This window comes from Lycorma delicatula, chromosome 5, assembly GCF_047948215.1.
Source record: "Lycorma delicatula isolate Av1 chromosome 5, ASM4794821v1, whole genome shotgun sequence".
NCBI classification, from domain to species: domain Eukaryota; kingdom Metazoa; phylum Arthropoda; class Insecta; order Hemiptera; family Fulgoridae; genus Lycorma; species Lycorma delicatula.
The window spans coordinates 139,241,959-139,266,297 of record NC_134459.1 but is presented as its reverse complement, the minus strand read 5'-3'; the positions used below and the strand labels follow the sequence as shown (position 1 = coordinate 139,266,297).

The 24,339-nt window shown below is 28.7% G+C and overlaps 2 protein-coding genes across 4 annotated transcripts in view; both read right to left on the bottom strand.

The window, feature by feature from the left end:
- Positions 1–24,339, bottom strand: part of LOC142325417 (GTP-binding protein 2) — a 57,539-nt gene that overhangs the window by 13,854 nt on the left and 19,346 nt on the right. For all 3 annotated transcript variants that reach the window (XM_075367163.1, XM_075367162.1, XM_075367164.1), the window contains exons 2-6: positions 22,731–22,876; positions 16,589–16,801; positions 5,885–6,094; positions 3,519–3,648; positions 652–845 (exon numbers count right to left, since the gene is read on the bottom strand). In XM_075367163.1, the coding sequence (XP_075223278.1) occupies positions 652–845; positions 3,519–3,648; positions 5,885–6,094; positions 16,589–16,801; positions 22,731–22,874 (891 nt within the window). In that variant the 5' untranslated portion in view covers positions 22,875–22,876. The remainder of the gene's footprint in view (positions 1–651; positions 846–3,518; positions 3,649–5,884; positions 6,095–16,588; positions 16,802–22,730; positions 22,877–24,339) is intronic.
- On the bottom strand, positions 18,932–20,569 carry LOC142324642 (cytochrome c oxidase subunit 3-like). Its single transcript, XM_075365498.1, is given in 2 exon segments — positions 18,932–19,583; positions 20,565–20,569. Coding segments are annotated over 2 exon segments (657 nt in total).

Sequence of the window (24,339 nt, the reverse complement as noted above, 5' to 3'; positions counted from 1 at the left end):
GCATTTTCCTACAGTAGCATTATATTTTCTTTACAAGTTTTTCATTTTTCAGGACTGTTATCTTGTTCAAAATTTTTTTTAAATCATTTATTATTTCTTCTACGAAAAAGATTAAAACCAATCATGAGAGCCTATATATATATATCCTCATTTCCTTCTAACCAGTAATCTGGTTTTCTTTGTTTCTTTTCTAGCTACAGCCACTTACGTTATTTGATTCTGGTACAAATTATAAATAACTTGTACTATTTTAGATCTTTAATATTAATATATTTTATACATTATTCTCTACTCAAACATATCAAATTCTTTTCCAAACAGCATTAAATTCTATGGTCTTTGTTTATTTAAAAAATTCAAATGAAAGGAAAACGTACAACGCAACACAATGGTATTAGTCCCCAATAATGGACTAAACTACTTTAAACTGGCATCAATAATAACTAAACTATCAATAGTAAAAACAATTTAAATTGTAAAAATAAATAAAAGGTATTACAAAAAGATTTCTTTAGACAGATCTGAAAGTTAAAGGATGAAATAACTTATATAATAAATTTTTATTATTTCCATTATCTTCTTTAACTTTTAATTTTCATTAATAGTTAAATGAAATAATTATTCCAAATTACTAACATGAGAAAAACTTACCCTCCGACATCCAGCTGATTTCAAAACTGTCTGTAAACATTGTATAGTTTCATCAGGTGGCACAAGATCAGTTTTAGTAATAACAATGAAAAATGGTACATCCAAAGCAATTGCAAGGGCAAGATGTTCTTTAGTCATACCCAATATTCCTGCCCTTCCACTGATAACCATCATTACATGGTGGGGCCAATAACCTGTAAAATATATATACCGTCTTTCTATCTGATGCCAAGAGTAAGAAAATACAATTTTTTGTAAGAAACCACGTAACAAAAACAACAAATAACATATTACATAAAAAAATAATCTTGAATCCTTATTTGCTTGTCATCCATTTATTTATTTATATGTTAATAACTTGGAACTGTTGGCTTTTTTTCATTAATTTATGCTTTTCTTAAATATTTATTTGTAATAACTTTCTTTGTACCTTAATGATGATGATGATGATTTTGTGATTTACAAGCATCAGGTTTAATTCTTTAATTTCTTAATCATTTCATTTTGCTATTTTACTAGAAAGCACTAAGAAATAATAAAAAAATATTGTTTTTTGAAAATTTTATTTTATTCTTTGTCATATATTCACTTGTTTTTTTTTTTAGTTTTTGATAAATAAATTCTTATACATCATATGAATCTTGATCATAGCTGTGATAAATTAACAAACGCAAAAACATAATACTGTTATGTAGGACAAAGATGTTTGTTTAGAGCTTATATTTATTACATAAAAATTATTAATTTCATTTACTGTTCTCCGCTACAAATTCTACAAATTGAGTTTTAAAAAATTCAGATCAAAATATACAATTTTATAATAAATATTTAATAAAGGATGACAAATTATATTTAAGTAATAAATTTTCATTTTTAACTACTATGTACATAAATAGACATGACAAATTATATTTAAGTAATAAATTTTCATTTTTAACTACTATGTACATAAATAATTTCTTCATATCTTAAGCACGTTAATTACATTGATATATGGATCCCAGTACTTAAAAATTGTTATTTTTAATCAAAAGGATCATGCTATAAAATTATTATTATTAAAAACTGAACTGAACTTAATTTTCTTGCAATGGAAAAACGAAACTATCCTAAGTACTACCATAACGTAATCACATAATTGGGGTTATATGCAGACATATATTCAGTTTTTCTTACAATTGGTTATTGATTTTTTGTGTAAAAAAAAAAAACAGTAGTATATAAACACAAAAAATTTCTTTACATTTACTTACAAAAACTAATAATCACCTACTTACAGCTTAATATTAATACCTTCTCCTGTCTTTATTTCAGGCACTTTTGCAAAAGATTCTGCTTCATCATCAGAATGTATAAAATTGTTTGTTGGATAAAAAGAAAGCCGACAACACAGTTGTAGGAATTTCCCGGAATGCGGGTTTAGTTGTGCGATGGGAAACTGTTGTTTCAGATGCAAAGTTTTTTATTTAAATATATTTTTTCATTTATTTAATTCAATGAATCTAACTAAAGCACGTGTGCATACTGTATTTAATTTGCACGGGAGTGGCAGTGTTAGCGGCGATGGTTGGTACTAACTAATGTAATTTCACAACTTATAAAACATAAAACAAATTTCACTTGTACGGTCGGCAGACTGGTTTAGCCATGCAGCAGGTACTGAATCAACTGGATGGTTGATATCAAGACCCAGCAGCCAGATCGAGTTACTTTTTTACACTTTATATTCATTTATTTAATTCTACTGCTCACTTGTGATGCTCACATAGCAGATGACTACAACAACATTTTTTGGGATAGAGGTGTGATTTTACAAAATTTTTTTTATAGATATTGTTACTTTTTAATTGTTAACAAATGTATCTAAGAAAAATACAACCTTAATTAGGTGAAATCTTGAGATACTGAGGTGACCTTGCTGTGCAGCCTCACCCTTGAAAATTTAATGGCATCAATGCTAGAGTAATCTGACAAAATTTGGTCAAAATTAGTCCAGTAGTTCTGGAGATATAAGGTGATTTAGAGGCCAACACTGAACACACAACAAGTACATACAAACATTAACATCTGGAAAATCTTTATCTGGTTTTTTGGGTTCCTTACATGTCAAAACATCAAGATCTGGTGAAAACTGCATATGCTCAAAATAAAGCGATTACAATGCTTTCATTTCTAGAGCTATAGCGTTATCTAGACGGGAAAGCAAAAGAACAAAAAAGTAATATAGAGATATATTTATTGTATTGGCAATTTTGACTGTTTTTTAAATTTGTTTTTAATCAAACAATTTCATACATTCTGATGAAGCAGAGATTTCCAAGTGAAAATAAAGAAAGTAATAATATTAAACAATAAGTAAATGATTATTAGTTTTCACAAATAATTGTATTCTGCTGCTAAGACACAATCTGCTAGAATATTTTTTTAAATTTTGTTCGCTAAAAAAAGAAACTCTTTGTAATAATTTTAATGCGTTATTTATAAATATTTAATTAAATTAAAAAAATTAGGGAAATTTCTTTCATATCCATAATATCTATATCAAGTGTCCTGCTGACATTAATTTAATTATTACAGGCTAAAGTGTATTTTATAGACAGTTACTACTGAGATAACAAGTGTAGATATATTAAGCATAAAAAGAACTAGTATTCAGAAAAAAACCCAGGAATTTATGACAACTAATCCAAAATGGGTAATATATTTGTTAATTGCTGTACATATCTAAAATTTGTTAAAGCTAATTACATTATTAAGTGGTCATAAAAGTAAGAAAATAAGTAATAAAAGAAAACAAGTTTATGATAATTTCAATAAATAATTAAATAGAAATTTTTAAAAGTAAATAGCTACTAACTGTAACTAACCTGACAATCCTTGTACTGTTGTTCTAAGATATTTTCTATGACCGGCTAAATCCATAAATGTAATTAATTTGCTTGACCTCTCACAAATTTCTTCTGCAGTCATAACTTCATTGTAATTAATCACTTCACCCTTTAAAAAGCAAGTAAAATAATATAATAATTAATATATAATAATGAAAAAAAGTGATATTTTACATTAACAGGAGGCTACTTTTTTTTTCCCTAAAGTAATAGTACAATAGTTTTCACTAATTATATAAACAATGAAGTATTTCCTTACATTTATGTTATCGATCAAATGGTCTCGATCTGTCCAAAATTCGCAGAGATAGAGTGATTTTTCACACTCTGCCAATTTGAAGTTACGAATTCAGCTTTACTCGCATGCGACTGCCACGAACTGCTTCCCCCTCAACAAATACCATGCTCTATTTTTCAAAAAATGAAAAACTTGTTTAAATTTCTTCAAAAAATGAAGAAGTTTAAACAAGTTTTACATTAATTTTTGGTCTAAAACTTTTCAACATTTTAAAGTACAATTCTTGAAAAATAGATTGCATTTGAATGGACACAAAAAAATTCTGAAAAGCCAAAATAATTATAGCCACCTGAAGTCTTTTTATAAACAAATTACAATATCTCAGCAACTAATAAACCAATTTTCTTGTGTAACCACTCATTGAACTAGAATCCCAAAATCTAACTTTCAAAACAATAAAAGTTATTTTTGTAATAAATTTGGCTTTGCAAAAAACAGCCATTATAATGGGATTTTCGACTTTTTTGCAGTAAATAATTAACAAAATTCAACATTTATGTGCTTAAATTATAGGTATTGCAAATGCCCACAACTTTTATTGAGAATTTTAGCCTACGAAGTTTACCTTGGGCTACAACATTGAAAAACCAATTTTCAACAGCTACCATTTTGTCTAGTCGCATATAAACAAATTATACATACTCTAATCTACAACTACATGTACTTCCCTAAACTCTACTAATTTTTTAGCAAAAAAATCCCAATTTAAAAAAAAAAACATGCAATTAAATATCTATATCTTTTACAATTTTTTTTGGGTAATTTCCATTCTTAAATTAAGTTAAATATTTAAGTAAGATTATGTAAAAAAAGGAAGAAAATATAAGAATAGGAGAAAAACCTTTATTTTAATAAATACTGTAATTCACAGAGGATGTATGGGACAGAAAAAAATCAATGTAGAGTGTAAAAAGCAAATTCTTGAGATAGTATGATCAATGGTGTAGGACAATTACTTCCAGAAAAGATAATAAGAATACAATAATCATTAATATACAATAATAATAAAAGCTGCTTGCCAGGTACAAAAGAAAATCATTTCTCCATCGAATTGTGACAGGTGATGAAAAGTGGATATATTTTGAGAATTCTAATCATAAAAGATCATGGGTAACTCCAGGCAAACCATCGACATCGATTATGGAAAAATCGCTATGCAAAGACGACAATGCTCTGTGTTTGGTGGGATCAGAAGGGTGTGATCTATTATGAGCTGTTGAAACCTAGTGAAACTGTTAATACAGAACGCTACTGACAATAAATGATCTATTTGAATCAAGCATTGGGTGAAAAACGACCAGAATATCAAAAAAAAAAGGCAACACAAAGTGATTTTGCTTCATGATAATGCACTATCACACACAGAAAAACCAGTCGAGGAAACGATTGAGGCGTAAAGTTGGGAAATACTTTTGCATGCAGCTTGCTCACCAGACTTGGCTCTGTCCAACTAATATTTATTTGCATCGCTGGGACACGACACTTGCTGAGCAGTGCTTCACTTCTTATGAAAATATATGAAAATGGCTCAATGACTGATTTGCCTCAAAAGAGCAACAGTTTTTTGGCATGGCATTCATAAATTGTCAGAGAGATGGGAAAAATGTATAGCTAGCGATGGACAATATTTCGAATAAAATATTTTTTATAATTTCATAAAATAAACGTCTACTTTCTATATAAAAATTCCAGTTTAATATTTACACACCTGGTATATACCTACTTTAACGTAATTAAAAAAAAACCAAGAATGAAAAGAATTCTGCAGATATGGAGAAACTGTTAAAAAGGACTGAAAAATATTACCTGAGATTATATGAACATGTAAATCAGAATGGAACAGAAAAAATAAATACAAACAATAAAGCTGTAGTAAAGCAAAGGACTGAGAATAAGACAAAAAGAAAAAATTAAATTAGAACTGGTGAGGAGGTGTAGAAATAAGTACAATGAGGATCGCTTATTATTTGAAAAAGTAAACAGGAAAAGTCAACAGGTGTACAATCTAACTTGAGTTGTGATATTAATGATGATGATGACGATGTACCTGACAATTAAATCCAAGAATTTCATGCGAAATAGACGATGTACGACCAGACTGTACTTCATGAAGGTGCCTGAACATATTCAATCGGGCACGTCCTCGGCCATTATCCAACTGGCCTTGAGTAATTACTCCAAGCAGTGTCGATTTACCTGCATCTGCACTACCCATAACAGCCACTCTTACTTCTATATTATGCTGATCATCTGGCACCTGACACAAAATAAAATAAAATTTTCAAATGATACCAAAAAATGATGTGTGTATCTAGTGTAATGCTTATAATGTTAGGTATAACATTAAAATATGAGGGAGAGTCAAAAATTATTTACACTTTTCATTTTACAATTTGTTTACACAAAGATAGGGTGGTTAAACATATACATCAATTTTGTATAGTCAACTCCCTTGTCAATGCACTTGGTTCAGTGATCCATAAGCTTGCATATTCCTTTTAAGAAGATGGTTTTCGGTTAGTCACGAAGCCACTTTTGCATTGCTTCCTGCACATCTAAGTATGTAGAAAATTGACGACCTTGTAAAGCATCCTTAAGTGGCCCAAACAGGTGAAAAGTCAGAGGAAGCAAGATCTGGGATGTGGGGAGGGTGTTCCAGGACTTCAAAATTCAACTTGTTGATGGTTTGAATGCTGTGGTGAGTCATATGCAGATGTGTTGTCATGCAACAACAAAACTTTCCTGCTCCCTCTTTGTGTGTCAAATTTCTCTGGCCACTTTTAGACTTTTTGATCCATAAAAAAACACCGATTAGTACTGTCCCCAAACTGTGATAAAAATCTACGATGAATTTCAGCCCCTTTCACACCCTGCGACTAGAGAAATCGAATTACTGTTTGTTTTCCTTCCTTGGTGCAGAGTGTTAGTGGAGCAGGCATGTTTACACTGTAGCTGGAAGGCAAATGACACAATTGGGATAAAATTTCACGAATGTGATTGCAATTGTACCAACTCAAGCAAACATCTGCAGAAGGCAGTATGAAGACAACCTTGTGTTATGGCAGAAGTGTAGATCATTTTTGACTTGCCCTGATTGTAAAAAAAAAAACCTGCAATATATTATTTTTTAAAAATAACATAAAATCATAACATTTCTTTTTCAGAATATGAAACAGACTGGGCTGGGATGTGTCTCAGAAGAAGAATTGATTAAAACAATGCTAGAATAATCAGTAGAAGATGGAGTGGCTAGAAAAGAAACAAAAATGATCAACAATCTGAAAGAAAATGGGAGCTAATAAGCATTCAAAAGCTCAGTTGGAAGTAGAGATGGATGTAATTCAAGGAACCTGACTCAATAATGATTTTTAAGCAATCAAAATGGCCATAAAATTTTCAATTTTACTATTTTTTTAAATGGTATTTGGGTAGTTTTATTTTAAAATGTATTCTGATAAAACATTTACCATAGGTCTTTCTTTGCAAGTTAGAAAAAGAGGTAGTAGATTGAGTGCAACTATGTTGTAAAATTATTTAAACAAACAAAACCACTATCATGTATCAAGCTAAAGTTAATAAATACCAGAGTGAAAATAATTTTGATTAAATAAAAGATCAAAGAGAAAAATTTTTTTAAATAATGAAAAATTTAGTAACATACTTAATTAAATAATAATGAGTAAAATATGACACAAGGTTATACTTACAATGACCATCAACCCTAGAACTAGTAGGTTTAGTGAAAATACATAATGCAAAAACTTAGTAATTGCAAATTTTATAAAAATTAGTTACTTACACTACTATCATGATGAAACTTTATTCTATGTCTGGTAAAAGTTGGTAACTCATCATAAACATATTTAGAAAATATTTTTAGTTGTTTTATTATGCTAAATGTGTTTGGCCTACACATTTGTATAGGATAAAACAAGCAATGTTGTTTACATTTTCAGTTTTTGCTCCATCGGTTATACGATGTAATATACTGATCAATAAACATCCTGGAAAAACTTGATTAGTGCACATATTGAATTTTGACAGTTAACAATGTTCTACTTTCTTAGGAATCCTTTTAGGTAAGCTCATCAAATAATGATGACCTCCATAGTTACTTTATTTACAAAAAAATATTAATACAGAAATAAAAATATATTTAATAAGCATTTTACTCCTTGCTTATGACTGTAAATTATTTTCCATACATAACCGACTATTTACTTAATCTGTCCACATCTATTAATTTAGTAATATTATTTCTGGGCTTAAACACTCTAACTCTTTTAAATATTATTTCAACTGTTTAAAATGCTTATGTCATTCAACATGTAACAATGTGTTGTTATCAAATTCACTGTTATTCAGTTTGTGTATTATCAATAAATGTAGCAATTATCACACACTACACAATATCAGTCAGTGATTGGACAACACACTACGGAGTCTTGTCAAGCTTGTTGTGCATTCTGGTTGGGTATGAAGTTCAATTGTAGTCAAAATGCAATGAGTAGTATGTTAGCAGCCACCAATTGTTTACTCAAATTAACTCTTTCATTTTTTCACGCTGAATGTTGCCTGGTCTTTTGCAAAGTTGGTAATTCACATTCATAAACCACATGCAACTCAATAGCTTCATATTTTTTAGACTGAACGATTAATGCATTTTAACTCTGTTTAGAAATAAAAATTGTATAGTTGCCAATCGGATGGTATTTCAAGAAGGAAGTAAGGTAAAGTGACTAACACCCTTCAGCCAATTCTTCATCTGTGTTATTTATTATTGTATGGGGGGGGGGTGAATTTTTAAAGTCTAAATATTAAGCTCTTGCATGAGTTTTAAACTAGAATTGCTATTTTTCTATTATAAGAAATGTAACATAGCATTCCAATATTGGTGTACCGAGCATCAAAAAAGTTTTTTATGTAAAATGTCAATGAGAAAAAAATGATTATTTTCTTTTCCAAAATACTGATCCTAGTATCCCTATTTTTGAACAAAGTAAGTCTCTGGACTCCCATTACTTCTAAAGAAGCTCTGTAGTAAGCACAATTTAATATTAGGAGCTTATTTGGAACATTTTGAGTTGTCATAGTGGCTAAATTATTCAAAAGAATTAATTTTTGCACAGCTATCAAAGCAGTACTGAGTATGTACTGGCACATGAGTCAATAATTATAAAAAATTGTCAACGACTAATCATTATTACAACTATTTGATAAAATTAATGAAAAAAACATTAAATTTAGAAATTTTTAAGTCTATTAATTAACAACATGAATTTTTAGGTTTTTATAAAATATTCATTTTGATGCTCCTATAAAACATTAAAGAAAAGTTTTTTTTTACTTGTGCACAAATTATAGTCAAGAAATTTCTTAAAAATGCCAATAATTGTATGGCTTAACCTTTTTGGGTTTTTTAACTCGGATTAAAAGATGATAGATTAGTTATGGAGTAGCTGACTGATATAATAACTGTATATATTAATAATCTGTAAAACAAACTTGTTAATTATTATAAAAAAAGAAAAATTCTGAATTATACTATTTTATAAAATTAACGTTTGAAAGCTGTTTTTTTTTTTTAAAGTTAAAATAGAAAGAAATAACTAAGTGAAGCAAAAGTGAACAGAAAAAACTTGATAAGTGCAAAATGTTGCCCATTTTTAGCATAAAGGGGCACAAAAAATAATTATAATAAAGTATAACATCTCTATTACTATTTCACACTTTGTGAAAAAAACAACAAAAAATTATAATTTTATTGTGCTAGTACTATCAGCAACTGAACTATTAAAAATTTTCAGATGTGTATTATACTGCATTGAGTGTCCTGTAATTGTTAATTACAAACTTTTTTCAGAAAGCCAGTGACATGGCTAAAATCATGGACAGAATCTAAAGACAAAATTACATTAAAAAGTGTTTTGAGCTAATAAAGTAAATAAAAAAATCCATAAAAATCACTAATACAACTAGACAGGTTAGCTATCACAAAGAAGCATGTACTCTACCATTTCAATATAAAAAAAATGTAACTAATAATCACAAAAGTATTAACCTTGTATGAGGGTAAATAAAATATAAACGGGATTTTATTTTTAAAATAATTTATTTATTGAAAAATAAAAGACAAATATAATTTATTTTTCTACATAGTTTCCTGCTTTAGAAATACATTTATTACAGCGAAAAAAATTTATACATTTATTTCCAGCAAGAAGGAAAGTTTTTATCACAGCATTGTAGAATGAAGCTGGTTGTGTCAGGAGCCAAATGTACACAAATCCCTCTGTCCCTCGTCATCTTCAAATTGTTGTCCTCCTAGAGCTTCTTTAAGCGGCCCAAAAAAATGAAAATTGCAGGATGATAGGGAGGATAAATCTGAGCTGTAGGGAGGATGATCAAGTTGACTCCAGTGTGCATTTCTTCTAATTTTGAGACCGTTAGAGCTGCAGTATAGGGGCTGGTGTTGTCGTGAAGGAGGATGGCCTCTTGAATCAGTTGGTCTTGTCTTTTGTGGTGATATGCAGCCCTCACCTCATTTAACAGTTTGCAGTAGTAAGCAGCATTGATTGAGAATCCCTCATGCAGAAAATCAATGCGCAAAATGTCTCTCCAGTCAAAAAAAGTGGACCCACGTTTCATCACAGGTGACGATCCAATTCAAAAATGCATCATCTTCTTACGCAAACCTTGTTGTAAGTCACTGACAGACCTCCAAACATCTTAAACTTCTGATCTGCGGTCAAAAGGTGACGGACCCATCTGGCACACACTTTACAGAACTGTATGTTGTTTGTGATGATCACTTGACAGCTTCCGTAGCTTATTCTGACCTATTCTGCAATTCTGGATACTCTCACCTGTTGATCATCTTCAAGAATGTCTCGAACCGCATGAATGTTTTTGTCTGTAATGCTGGTCTGAGAACAGCGATCGTGTTCCTGATTTTCCACTCGTTCTTCTCCTTCCTTGAACTCTTTATGCCAGGCAAACACATGAGTCTACGACAATATTTGGTTCCCAAACTGTGCAGTCAATCGCTGGAAAATTTCCATCACTTGAACTCCTTCATAAGCAAGAAATTTTATATAATTATGCACTGTGCAGTGGAGGGGTGAACCTGTTGCTCCGACATTGTGAGCATTACTGACAAATTGGTTGGGAGTGTGGAATGGACAGCTCTTCCCACTCCTAATGACCTAACTCAAGCATACTAGAAGCATGGGCCCAGTTCTACCACCCGCAGACACTGAGGAACAAAAATCCCGTTTATATTTGATTTACCAAACAAAACTGTAATCATCAGAATATTTTTAATAAAAATTATTTTCATTTTAACAACAAATATAATCTAATAGTTTTTATATGGATTCACCAATTTCAGCCATATTATATGAAAAAAAAACTGTCATAGTAAGTGTGTCAGAAGGGCGGATTTCTGGTTTTAGTTAAGGATGTTGAATTGCTACAATAATATTTGAAAAGAATATTGCTTTTGGTGTTTTTTATATTTCATGTTATGTTAGTATATGTGTTCAAAATGATTAAAAGTTCAAAACTGATTTTGGACATCAACGTCCTTTCCTTCACACCAGATTACATTTTGGATTTTTTATTTTAATGTAATTGTGGTTTTTTACCATTTTTTGAAGAAAAATAAGATATTACTTTTCGTCATATGATGAGGGTGAAAATGAATTTTCTTTACATTTTGTGGTATGATGAGTACAAAAATACCATTCACTTAAATTGAGGTTTCCTTATATATATAGGCTTATTTAAATTTTGTGGCACTAAAATCTCCGAAACGGCTAGATCAATTTCAATGAAATTTAGATATGCCGTAATAATATATCTGAAATTGTTTATGTGAAAATTTTATGAAGATTGGGTCAAGTTGTTCTTCAGTTACGCTTCAATTAATATAGAAAAAAAGAATTCTCTCCATTATTTATCATCACTGAATTAAATAATAATGCACTTTATGTAATGCTTTCCTGAAAACTGCAGCTCCATTTAGCAAATACAGTTTATTGAAAGTAAATTTTACTTTACATTTTATCACGCTTTCTCTAAAATATTTTTTATTACTTTTTGTTATTTTAAAATAAAGCTAATTATTTTGCATTTTTACCTGGATTACAGTTATAATTTTAAAAATAATTTTATTATACATTTTAAAATAATTAGCTTAATATTTGATGCATACTTAAATGAAACAATACTTTTCATGAAAGTATTAGATTAAGTGCATGATTTAATAGTGCATTATAGTAGAACAAAAAAAAACTGTAAATATACCCAAAAACCGTGTTTTTTGGCTCTAACTTTGGTCATGTGAATCAATTCGTTTGAAAATCAATAGGGCTCTATTCCCAATAGGTTTACATCAACCCGTTTCATCAAAATCAATCAGTTTATATTTGCATTTGGTATAGAGCAGATGAAAAAATATTATAGATAAATGTAAATAAATAAACATGACTGGGCACCAAAGCAATTTCCAAATTTTTGGAAATCTGCTAAAAAAAGTGTGTGTGTATAGAACATTTTGATACTTTATAGTACTGTTATACAAAATGAACACGTAAGATTAAATAAAATATTTTTAACAATAATCTAAATTTCATTAATGAATTGGGAAACAGTAAAACTGTAACAACTCCCTACAGATAAAAATGTATCTAATAAACCAAATATCAAATAATAACTACTTACATATACAAGAAACATTATAGTACAGACTATCATACAAGAAGTATCATACTATATAACAAGGTTTAAGGCATGAATTAAATAATAACATAAATATTTACAGTTAATCATTTTATTTTTCATATAATCTTCTGCAAATAGTTTTGTTACATAATCGATAAATTTCAATATGCATGCCCTTCATCATTCAGCAAATATCCAATTGATAATCAGTTACAGCCTGTACACAATGAAACATATGAGATCTGTAAATAAAGTAATGAGACTAGTTTTTTTTGGCAGCCAAAGTGACAACACTGTAAAGTTACTAGTAAACATATGGTTATATGAACAGCTGATTTATATTAGTTATTAATATTTTTTTGATCTATTGTTGCCACGCAACAATATTGTGAAGAGCATGACGCTCTTCACGAGCCCAAGTTTTTGGGTGGTTTAAAGCATTTTCAGGTGGCCGGAATTCAGTTCTGGTTATCCAGGCTCTGGAAGACCATTAACATCAAAAAGCGACAACAATGTTGAGCGAAACCAAGACTTGATATGGTATGACTAGTGATTAACTGTCAAAATTACTGCAGAACTGAATTTGAACCATACCACAGTCCATCAAATTTTGACAAATGAATTGGACATGAAAAAATTTGTGCAAAATTAGTCCCAAAAGACCTCACTGATGAACAGTAAAACAACAGGGTGGAAGTGGGCTGCGATCTTCAAGGGTGAATTGAAACTGATCCTGATTTTCTAAAAAATGTTATTTGGTAATGAATCTTGGATATATGAGTTTAACCCAGAAACAAAAAGCCAGAGCAAGGAGTGGCACACTTCAAACTCACCACTTCCCAAAAAAGCAAAAGTGAGTAAATTAAAAATCAAAACCATTATAATTGTTTCTTTGATAGTAATGGCATTGTCCATAAAGAGTTTTTGCCTACAGGACAAACTGTAAATCAATATGTTTACCGAGAAATTCTTGAAAGACTGCGGAAAAGAGTTGCCCGCATGAAACCAGCCATCAAAGACAACTGGATGCTCCATTATGACAAAGCACCTTGTCACACTGCACTCTCAATTAATGAGTTTTTGGCAAAGAAAAACATTCTTGTTGTTCCTCAGCCATCTTATTTACCTGACTTGAGTCCCTGCAACTTTTTCCTGTTTCTGATTTTAAAAGAAACACCTCAAAGGACACCATTTTGGAATAGTAAAAAAAAAACATAAAAAAATATAACCAACCATCTGAAGGATATTCCGGTTTCTGAGTTCCAACATTGCCATGAAAAGTTGGAAAACCATCTGAAGCATTGCACGGCTTCCCAAGGGAACTATTTTGTAGGTGAGTCCATAAATAAGTGGACTGTAAATAAAAATTTTTCTGAACCAGACTCATTACTTTATTTATAGACTTTGTATCTTCTGTTATGGTTGTAATCGCTTTCTTAATTAAGATTTAATTGCTTTCCTTTATGTGTTTAAGGTTGCATAATTTTTGTCAGTGCACAATGTTTTTAATGTATCTACACAACAAAAAATCAAAACGGTTAGGTCCAAACTTCTTAAAGGCCCTCTCAGTCTATCTATCAGCAGATTTTTCATTCAAAGACCAGTAAAGGATATGATTAAATGTGAGGGTACATCATCTTTCTGGAAATAGTCATGTAGATTTTTGAGTTTATCTGGTGAAAGAAAGCAAGTCATTTAAGATATAAAGATAAACATTTCTATTAAGTCTTTTGAGCAAAGAAAAAAGGCCTGCTGCACAATTTTTCATTAAATAATTTTGAAGATTAACTTTAGCTGTGTCGTAAACTTTCTCAAAAATTACATGTTGTTTTTCAAATCCCCATATTCGTAAACTGTCTCATAACACATCCATTAAGGTGAAAATTAGCTCTATCCATAAAAATTAAAGCTTCTGAAAATGATGTAACTGATTTGTAAAAATAAAATACATGTAAACAGAGTCATTCACTAATTTTATTTAAAATTTCAACTGCAAACTGAAAATTTTTTGTAGCAGATTGTTTTATTTCTTGCAGGAGCTGAATTTTGTATGTATACAAACTGCAATCTTTTAGATAGAACATTATGAACTATTATTTTTTGAACTTGTATTCGAGGCTTTGTCAGGCAATGGATTAATTAGAATTTCTAATTGCTGAATGTCTAAATCATTCCCTACTTTCTTCTGATGCTGATGGCCTTCCATATGATTTTTGTTTGAGAACAGTTTCTTTGGACTGACTGAACCAGTGTTGTTATATCCCTTTTGGCCAGTGTCATGCAGTGACTACTTTTTGTATATGTAAGTCGAAATGAACGTCACATTAAAATTCTTGACTTCAGTTTGACAAGCCGAACATTTTCTTGAACAGGAAACATTATAAACAAAAAAACCACACCTCAGCAATACTACAGTTAAAATGGCTGTTACACAAATCTTTTGATAGAAGCTTTCAGTATTACTGCCATAATTTTTCAAAGTATCCCTAATGCCTTGATCTGAGCTACTGATGATGAGCCTGTATATAAAGACACACTTCTCAATATCACAAAAAAACAGTGATGTAAAACATATTTCATAGAGTTCATATATAAAGGCAAAATAATGAAATAAATCTGAATTCAAAATATACAGATAAAAGAAAAGTTAAACAAGGTGGTTACAATAATGAATTTAAAAATATTACAAAGAGAAACCATGTTAAATAAACTGTAGACAATAGGAAAACATTACAAGCAAAATACAAAAACTACAAAAAAAAAAAAATACAATAATAGAATAACAGAAAACTTAATAAGAAAAATGTACAAAAAAGCTTTACAGTATATAGCATTTAAACAAACCAACCATATTATAAAATATAAAGAAATGTATTAATAATATGATTAAAATATTATATATGTGATATTTAAGAAAGAAAAGGTGTCCAAAGCAAATATACAAGGATGGTCCAGAAAGTAACTTACGTTTGCCCAGCGTGAAGAAGGGTGGGGATAGAGCCGCCATCTTGGTGTCAAAACATTTCTACACTCAGTACACACCAAGCTGTCGTAACGTGTGGACTGTGATTTTTCTACTTTGTTCATTGTGACTTACTCAATTGTGTGCTTCAACAGAAATCCTGAATGTTGCAAGGTGCGTTCAGTGATTAGGTTTTTACTGGCAAAAAACCTCAAACCAATTGAAACAACTTCAGCAACCAATTGTTCCATGAGATGGAACAATGAGTGAAGGTGGAGTGAAGCACTAGCTCATTCAGTTTAAAAAATGGCTGCACCAGTGTTCATGATGAGAACCACAGTGGCCAGCCTAGCCTTTTGATTGATGAACTGATGATGAAAATAAATGATAAAATTTGTGAAAATCGCTGCATTACGATTACAGAACTCGTGCTTCGTTTTCTCCAAATTTTGTGAAGTTTACTGTATGAAATTGTATTGGGGAAGCTTAATTATCACAAGTTTTGTGCAAGGTGGATGGTGACTGTTGAAAAATAGTTTAAGATCATCCCTTTCAAATGTATAAAAAAATTTATTTTTTTTTATTTGGTTGATTTTTTATTTCGAAATGTAAAAGTTACTTTCTGGATAGCCCTTGTATATAGATAAGGAAACCAACAGGTATTTAAAACAACATTTTCATAAGAAATCAAGTAGTACAAAAACAAAAATATAATAACATGCAGTCAAATATCTCTTATAAAAATAAAATAAAATAACTACCAGAAGTAATTCAGAAGGGAATCTGAAATTTTTAAGTAAATAAAATTAATGAATTAGAATGATTCTGAAATATTGTCTCTATAAATTTAACAATAATCATAAATTAATAAATTTGTAGATGAACTATAAGAGAAATATATATTTGTTTAAATTATTAGCGGACCCTATATCTTATCATGACAGCTACACTGTTTATAATAAATGCTAATAGTTCAATATAAAATTTTAAACTATTGGCAAAGTAAAACAATTGATTTAAATTTTAAGATTCTATTACTAAAAACAATTTAAAGGAACACATTACCTTACGAACCAGAACTTCAGCGACTTGTCGTTCATTATCGACTTGGCGTTCACGAAGAACAGTTGTAGTTGCGCCAAGTGTAACAGCCATTCTTTCTAATGTATCTAAACTTGCAGCCATTTCAGTGTCTGACAGTCCAGTTAAAAGACCACTATCTTCAACACCGATTTCATAAATTGCTTCACCATGGCCTTCTCTTAATCTCCATTTCATCTAAAACCAGATGTTAACAATCATATATATTACCTTATTTATATTAAATTGATTTTAATAATGCCATTTTTGATTTTTACACTGATACTATATGAAATTCTCAAACACTTTTTCATCATGTAGTTTTAAATATAATAAAAAGAATATTTTACTATTACATTACATGAAAATAACTGAATTTGAAAGCCATTTCAAATTAAGTGAAATAATTATGACAGTAACCATTTGCTTTCTACACATTGTTAATGAAATTATATTACATGAATTCAGTTCACTTCAGCAATCAAGAGCAAACTGAATTAATTCTGTAGGATTTATCCACGGAAAAAATATGGGTTCTTTAATACCAGAGGTAGATTTTGCAAAAGTACTACACAAGTATTTGCAAATATTGCAACTTCTTAAACGGATAATATTATTTCTAAGTAAGTTGGATTAAACTATATAAAATGAAATAATGAATTCTCAACATACAAAAATAATGCACAGCAAAAAAAAAAAAATATAACTCATACCAAAATAATTAATTTATCTGTTATTGTCAATAACAATACATTTAGTAGATTATAACAACAAAGAATGTAATATATACTTCCCTGTTAAGATACTATTACATCTGTATATACGCCTGAAAAATTACATGCTGAAATAAAACTAAAGGAGAAGAAAAATCAGTTAAAAATAAAAATGAATATCACATTTATGGATATCAAATATTGTATTTCATTTATTGTATTGCATTTTTTGTTTCTTTAATTTGTTTATGTGGGTTTCCCTATTTTTCTGGCTTTTATTCAAAGGATTTTATTTTGGCATTTTTTTTTTTTATATTTAGTTATAGAATCTTTTTTTTTTTTTTTTTTTGTTGGGGTTACTTTTATTTACAGTTTACGTTTAATTTATTATTTATTTTCTTCTAATTCTTTTTTTTCCTTATATTAATTTTTGTTACAGTTTTTATATGAATATTTCTCTTTTTTTATATTTTTCTTGTCTATTTGTGGGTTCTTTTATGTTTTGCCTTTTGATTTTAGGTTGATTCCTTTACTTTTATTTTTATTTTTTGATGTATTAAGTTTTTTATATTTTTATTTTGGTTTGATTTATTTTTATTTTTTTAGTTCTATATGATTTTTAGGATTTTATTCTTCTGGTTTTTTTTTGAATCGATTTTTTAATTTTTGTTATTTTAGTTATGGATTAGTTGATGTAGGTTGATTGGAATATTTTGTTTCAGGTGGTTTAACTGGATTTTTGAAGTGGTTAGGTTTCTTTTTGACAGGTTTACTTTAAATGTTCTTAAGTTTTACTTTTTTTTCTTCTTTTTTTTTTTCGGATAGCTTAATTTAAAGCCTAACATTGAAATTGTTATTATGAATCTTTTCTCTGGACATTTATAAAGTTTATTTATTTATACATTGAAAATGTATTGTTTTTTTTTAAACTATATAAATAAGAATAAAGTGATTTCACTTGAAAGGTAGTTAGCGGCTCCTTTTCTTTTTATTCTTTTAACTGGATATTATAAATTTTTTCATTAACACTGAATAGCTTCTTTTTAGCTTCAGTTAATTTGAGTATGAGGGTTATCCTTAATATTAAGTCGAAATTAATTGTAATTTTACTTCTTTACTCTATTTAAGAGAAATTGATTATTCAATAATTTTTATTTGCAAAGTAAATGTTATATTTAACTATTCTCCTTAATTTCTTCATTCTAGTATTCCTATTTTTCATTCATGTATTAGTCCTATAATTAAGATCAAGATTGTAATTGTTGATGAAATCAGTCATTCTTCTGTAATTATTATTTTTGTTGAAAATATTGGTATGATTATTGAGATTTCAATATCGAAGATTAAGAAGATTGTTGCAATCAAAAAGAAGTGAGTAGAAAATGATTTTCGTGTTGATGATATTTTTGAAAATCCGCATTCGAATGGTGAGTTTTTTTCTCGTCTTATTTTATTTTTTTGGAGATTAATATTGTGAATATTATTATTATAATAATGATTGATCTTAGTGAAATTATTGTTATTGTAATTTTGATTATCTTTTTAATTTTTTTAATCTATTAGTTGGAGGCTAATTATACTTTTTTTACTAAAAAGATTATTATTATTTTCCTCATCAGTAAATTGAAAGGTATAGGAATAATCAAATTACGTCTACAAAGTGTCAGTATCAGATTGCTGCTTCTAGTCCTAGATGATGTCTGGCTGAGAAGTGTATTTTTATACATCGTATTATTGAGATTGCAATAAAGGTTGTTCCCACAATTACATGGATACCATGGAATCCTGTTGTTAGAAAGAATGATGATCAGTAAATTGAGTCTGCTATTGTGAAGGTCGATTGTTGATATTCTCATTTTTGTAGAAATGTAAAGTATAGCCCTAGGAAGATAGTCAATATTAGTGATTTATTTGATATTGATAATTTGTTTGATAAGATTCTGTGGTGTGCTCAGGTTACTGTAATTCCTGATGAGATTAGGATAATTGTATTTAATAGTGGAATTTCTATGGGATTGAAGGGTTTAATAGATTTTGGGGGTCAGTTTATTCCAATTTCAATGGATGGTGCTAGTCTTGAGTGGAAAAATATTCAGAAAAATGATATGAAGAATATTATTTCTGAGATAATGAATATGATTATTCCTCTTTTTATTAGTGATTTTACTTTATTTGTATGATTTCCTTGAAATGTTGCTTCTCGTGTAATGTCTCGTCATCATAATATTATGGACATTGTTGATAAGGTTATTCCTAATATTATAAGACTATAATCTTTTGTTTGAGTTCATTTTACAGTTCCTGTTAGTATAGTTATTACATTTATTGATAATATAATTGGTCATGGTCTTTTTGTTACTATGTGGAATGGGTGATTTTTTTTCATAAGGTACTTCTCTAGAATAAAGTAGTACAAGGGTAGCAAATACATATGCTTGAATTATTGAGATTGCCGTTTCAAATGCTGTTAGGATTATTTGAATTGGCATAATAAATATTATAATTTTGATTGATGATGTGTTTCCTAATAGGGTTATTAGAAGGTGTCCTGCAATTATATTTGCTGTAAGTTGAACTGCTAAGGAGATTGGTAGAATAATATTTCCTGTAGTTTCAATTAGGATTATTATTGGTGAAATAGCTGAGGGTGTTCCTTTTGGTAATATGTGTTTGAATATTTCATTTGTAAAGTTTTTTCATCTATATGTTGTGATTATAATTCATCTTGGTAATGCGATTGATATTGATACTACTAAGTGGCTTGTTGATATAAACACATATGGAATTAATCCTAACACGTTTCTGATTATGATAAATATAAAAATTGATATTACTATGATTAGGATTTCTTTTTGGTGAGTTATTGATTTAAATTCATTTATTAGTTTTTTCTCTATTATCTTTATTATTATATTTATTCTAGATTTTTTAGTTCAATATCATTTTGGTAAAATTATTGTTGTTATTATTATAATTATTCAGTTTCTTTGTAAAAGTTTAGTTGTTGGGTCAAATGTTGAGAATAGTCTAGTTATCATTTTCAACTAAGGTTTATTTTTTTTTTTTTGGGTTGATTTTATATTTGTTATGAAGAATAATTTTGTTATATTTATTATGATTGTGGCTGTTGTTATTATTTATTTATATAATATTGTTGTCGTTTATTATATATTGTTGTTGATATTTATATATTTTATGCATTTTAGTAAATCCTACAGTAGTGCGTTTGAGCCAATTTGGTAGCTTACACCATTATTGCATAATGATTATTACAAAATTCTAATTTCAGCAGTCATTCTGAAGTGAACCAACAGCCGATTGTGTATTTTTGTAATCTTCTAACAATGATTAATCCAATTTTGAAATTAAAATCCGAGAAAAAAATTTTCACATACATACATGTGAATTAAATCACGAATTGTTTGTTCGTTGATAAATTCTAAAAGTATACTTTATTAAATGCCTACTAACTTATAATAAAAATTTTCTCCTTTTTTACAAAATTTGGCTGCTTTTAGAACAAATATTTTCAGTTACCAGCCATTTTTTTAAGTGACAGCTACTTTAATAAAAAAAAATAATAGTAAAAAAGAGTGTTAAAAAATGTGCATCATTTTAAAAAATACTTTTTTTATAATTAAATACTTATATTTCACATAAAAAAAAACTGTTTTTATGTCATGAAAATTATGCTACTAAATTAATGTCCAAATTTGACAAAGACAATGAAAAAAGTTATTTATTAGGAGTTTAATAAAGCATCTCTTATATAAAAGAGAATATCCTGACTGATTCACTGACTCATCAACGTACAACCAAAACTATTACAGGTAGACTTGAAATTTTCAGGGTACCTTCGTATGTTTATGTAGGCTTGCACTAAGAAAGAATTTTGCAAAATTTTTACTTTAAGGGGTTCAAATCAATAAAAAACTAAATTTCATGTTAACAGCGCTATCTGTTGGACGTAAAAGTAACATATGCTATACTAAATATTTTACGATTCCGTCGCAATGTTTCTGATATGTGTGTCCGCTATAGACTAAAAAACTACTGGACCGATTTACGCGCAGGGAAGAAGGGAGAAAGAGAAAAATTGAAAAAGGGGAAAATGGGGAAAAGGAAATGGAAAAAAGAAACGAAGAAAGATGAAAGGGAAATGGGGGAAGAGGAAAGGGATTAAATAAATTAAATTAAAATGGAATTAAAAAATTAGAATTTGTAAAGCAAATAACTAAAGATGTCAGATGCAAAAAAAATTGGTTGAGATTTAAAAGTGTAGGTAAAGCATGGAAATGAAGTAATTCATTACTTCTGTCAAATAAGTAATATTAATACATTATGTGTGAGCGCAGAGCGACAGAATGAGTGTGCGAGTGCTCCAGAAGAATGCTGTTAAATTTTACAGCTGTATTTCTCTGTTTAAAATAATAAAAAAAGTTCATAACAAACATGTGTCCAGAAAAGGCTTTGTTTTTAAATTAGGAATAACAAAGAATTTTACCATGATTTCTGCTTAGCGGCAAAATTAACCTATACTGAAATTCATCGAAAACTGGGGAAGGGAGAAAAAGGGGGAAGAAAAATCAGAAAAGGTAAAAGGGAAGAAGGGGAAAATGGAAAAAATGGGAAACAGTGAAAAGGAAATGGAAAGGGAAGTAAGTGAAAGAGACACGGGAGTTAACGGGAAGGGAGAGTGAATGGAGCCATGACCTTCTGATCGTAACGGGAAGTGCAAGTAACCATAGAGCACAGGTGAAGCTGCGCTGAGGATGCTAGATTTGGGATTGTAAAATTTTTTGTTTATCTTTATTGGACATTTACATTGAACTATTTTAATTCATTCATAAAATGGATTAGTCTAACAAATATTGTTCAATTTTCTTATCTTCCTTTTGTTGTTTTCCTTTATTTAAGTTTTGGGCAACAATTCATTGTTTATCGTATATTCCTTCAGTAAGTTTCATAAAAATTTTTATTTACTGTTTTATCAGGATTTAATGAAAATCAAAATATAATATTGTTAATTGAATATTTTTTATTTGTAAAAAAATTAATTTGCTATTAAAAAGCATTGTGAGTAAAGCTACATCTATATTGTGGGCTGTCATGATGGGATATGCTAGTATTTTTAGAATTTTTTTTTAGCATGTCAAATAAAAATAAAGTCTCGTCTTAAGTAATGAAAAAAACAAATATTGTAGTTTTCTGTTAGTATTTTGAAGAAAATATATCAATAATGAAATAAAATTTAAGAGGTTAAAAAAAAACTTAAGTGATTGAGAACAAAATAAGGCATCCATAAATTGTTAAGTTATGGGAGAAAATTTCCACTGTAAGTATGTCTGATAACTAAATTTAATAATTGCTAAAATAATCAAATAATAAGTATAAATAAATGAAATTATATATACCTGAGTAACAAGATGTTGAAATCTGAGCCGGGATGGATTGACAAGTTTCAATTTATACTCCACATTACCTACTTGGGGTTCTGGAGGTAGCTGTGTGTCTTCACCATCACCATCCGGCTCAAACAAACCTAGGAACGAATCCATCACTGAAACAAAAGTAAACATCAAATTTAAAATTCATCAGTATAAATATATCATAAAAAACTTCAGTATTCATGAAAGAAAAATCTGAGATACTGATTTTTCCAGTAAATATCTTTACATAATTATTTACTGCTTTTTATTTTAGTAAAGTAGCATTAAACATCAAAAGTAGCATTAATGCAGGGAATAAATTTTTTACTATTTTAAAATATGCAATTTTATTTTTCTTGCAAGTTCATTATCTTTTAAATATCTCAATGTTAAAAAGTTCTGAAAAGTCAGGTTACACATCAATTAAAAAAGGTATTCCTCAAGATTTTAATGTATCTTTATACAAATTTTATATTCAGTTTTAATGTTTATTTTCTGCTCATTTTGAACTTTTAATATTTTTCCCTGCAACATTTTTAAACAAATCTTATAACACTTCTTCAATAACAATAATAAATTTTTCAGCCTAAGAAATAATTCCATTTTGTAAAAGTGAGTCTTGGAGTTCACCAAAATATTTTTAAAAATCATAAATTTATTTTTACAGCTTTGTCAGAATTGGAGATTCTGCACTTAAAATACCAGTAGTGAAAATTGTTTTCATATAGTATTTTTATATACTGCTTCAAAAAATACTGTAAGCTTATTATTTTTAAGTAGTTACTTCTCAAGCAATTCCCACTCTGATTTGATAAATTAAGCAATTATCAAAGTACTTATAATACTTAGATTTAAGTCCAAGTAGGTGGCTATGTGAAAACTGAAAACAAGTTCAATAGAATACCATTAATTCATTTGTCTGTTCTAAATCTAACAAAATCCTCAGTAAAGCAGGTTTGAAAAAATACATGGTAATAATGTATAATTTGAGTAAGAGAGGAGAATCAAAAAACAATAAAAATTATTTCAAAAAGGGGAAATTATATTATTTATAGCTGAATATAATTTGGCATTATGTAAAACTAGCATTTAATTTTTTTTCCAATAATTCATTCCACACATTTAAGGAATGCTAGGCTTGAGTCTGTACAAGAATACACCTTATTTACATGTCATAAATCATCCTCATCTCATTGGGCAGATTGAAACACACACATTAGGAAAAAAAATAGTAATAATGGTTATAAAAAAAGGAATATTTATAACTGTTTAACACAACAATATACAATTAATGAGTTAACATTATAATCAGCATAAATTAAAATAATGGCTTCTGCCTTAGTTTTTTTTTAAAGCAGGATAACGAAATACAAAGAGCAGTGCAGTAATTTATAGACATTAATTTAATTTTATATGCACTATATAAATAGCACTCGCAACAAAAAATTACACTGTTCACCTATTGATTAAAACTTATATTTCACTTATTGTTAAGACTTATTTTTCTTAAAAAATAACTAACCCTAAACTTCCTAAAATTAATTTTAAAAAATAATTATTTTTTATTTAAAACATGAAAATTTTTCTCATTAAA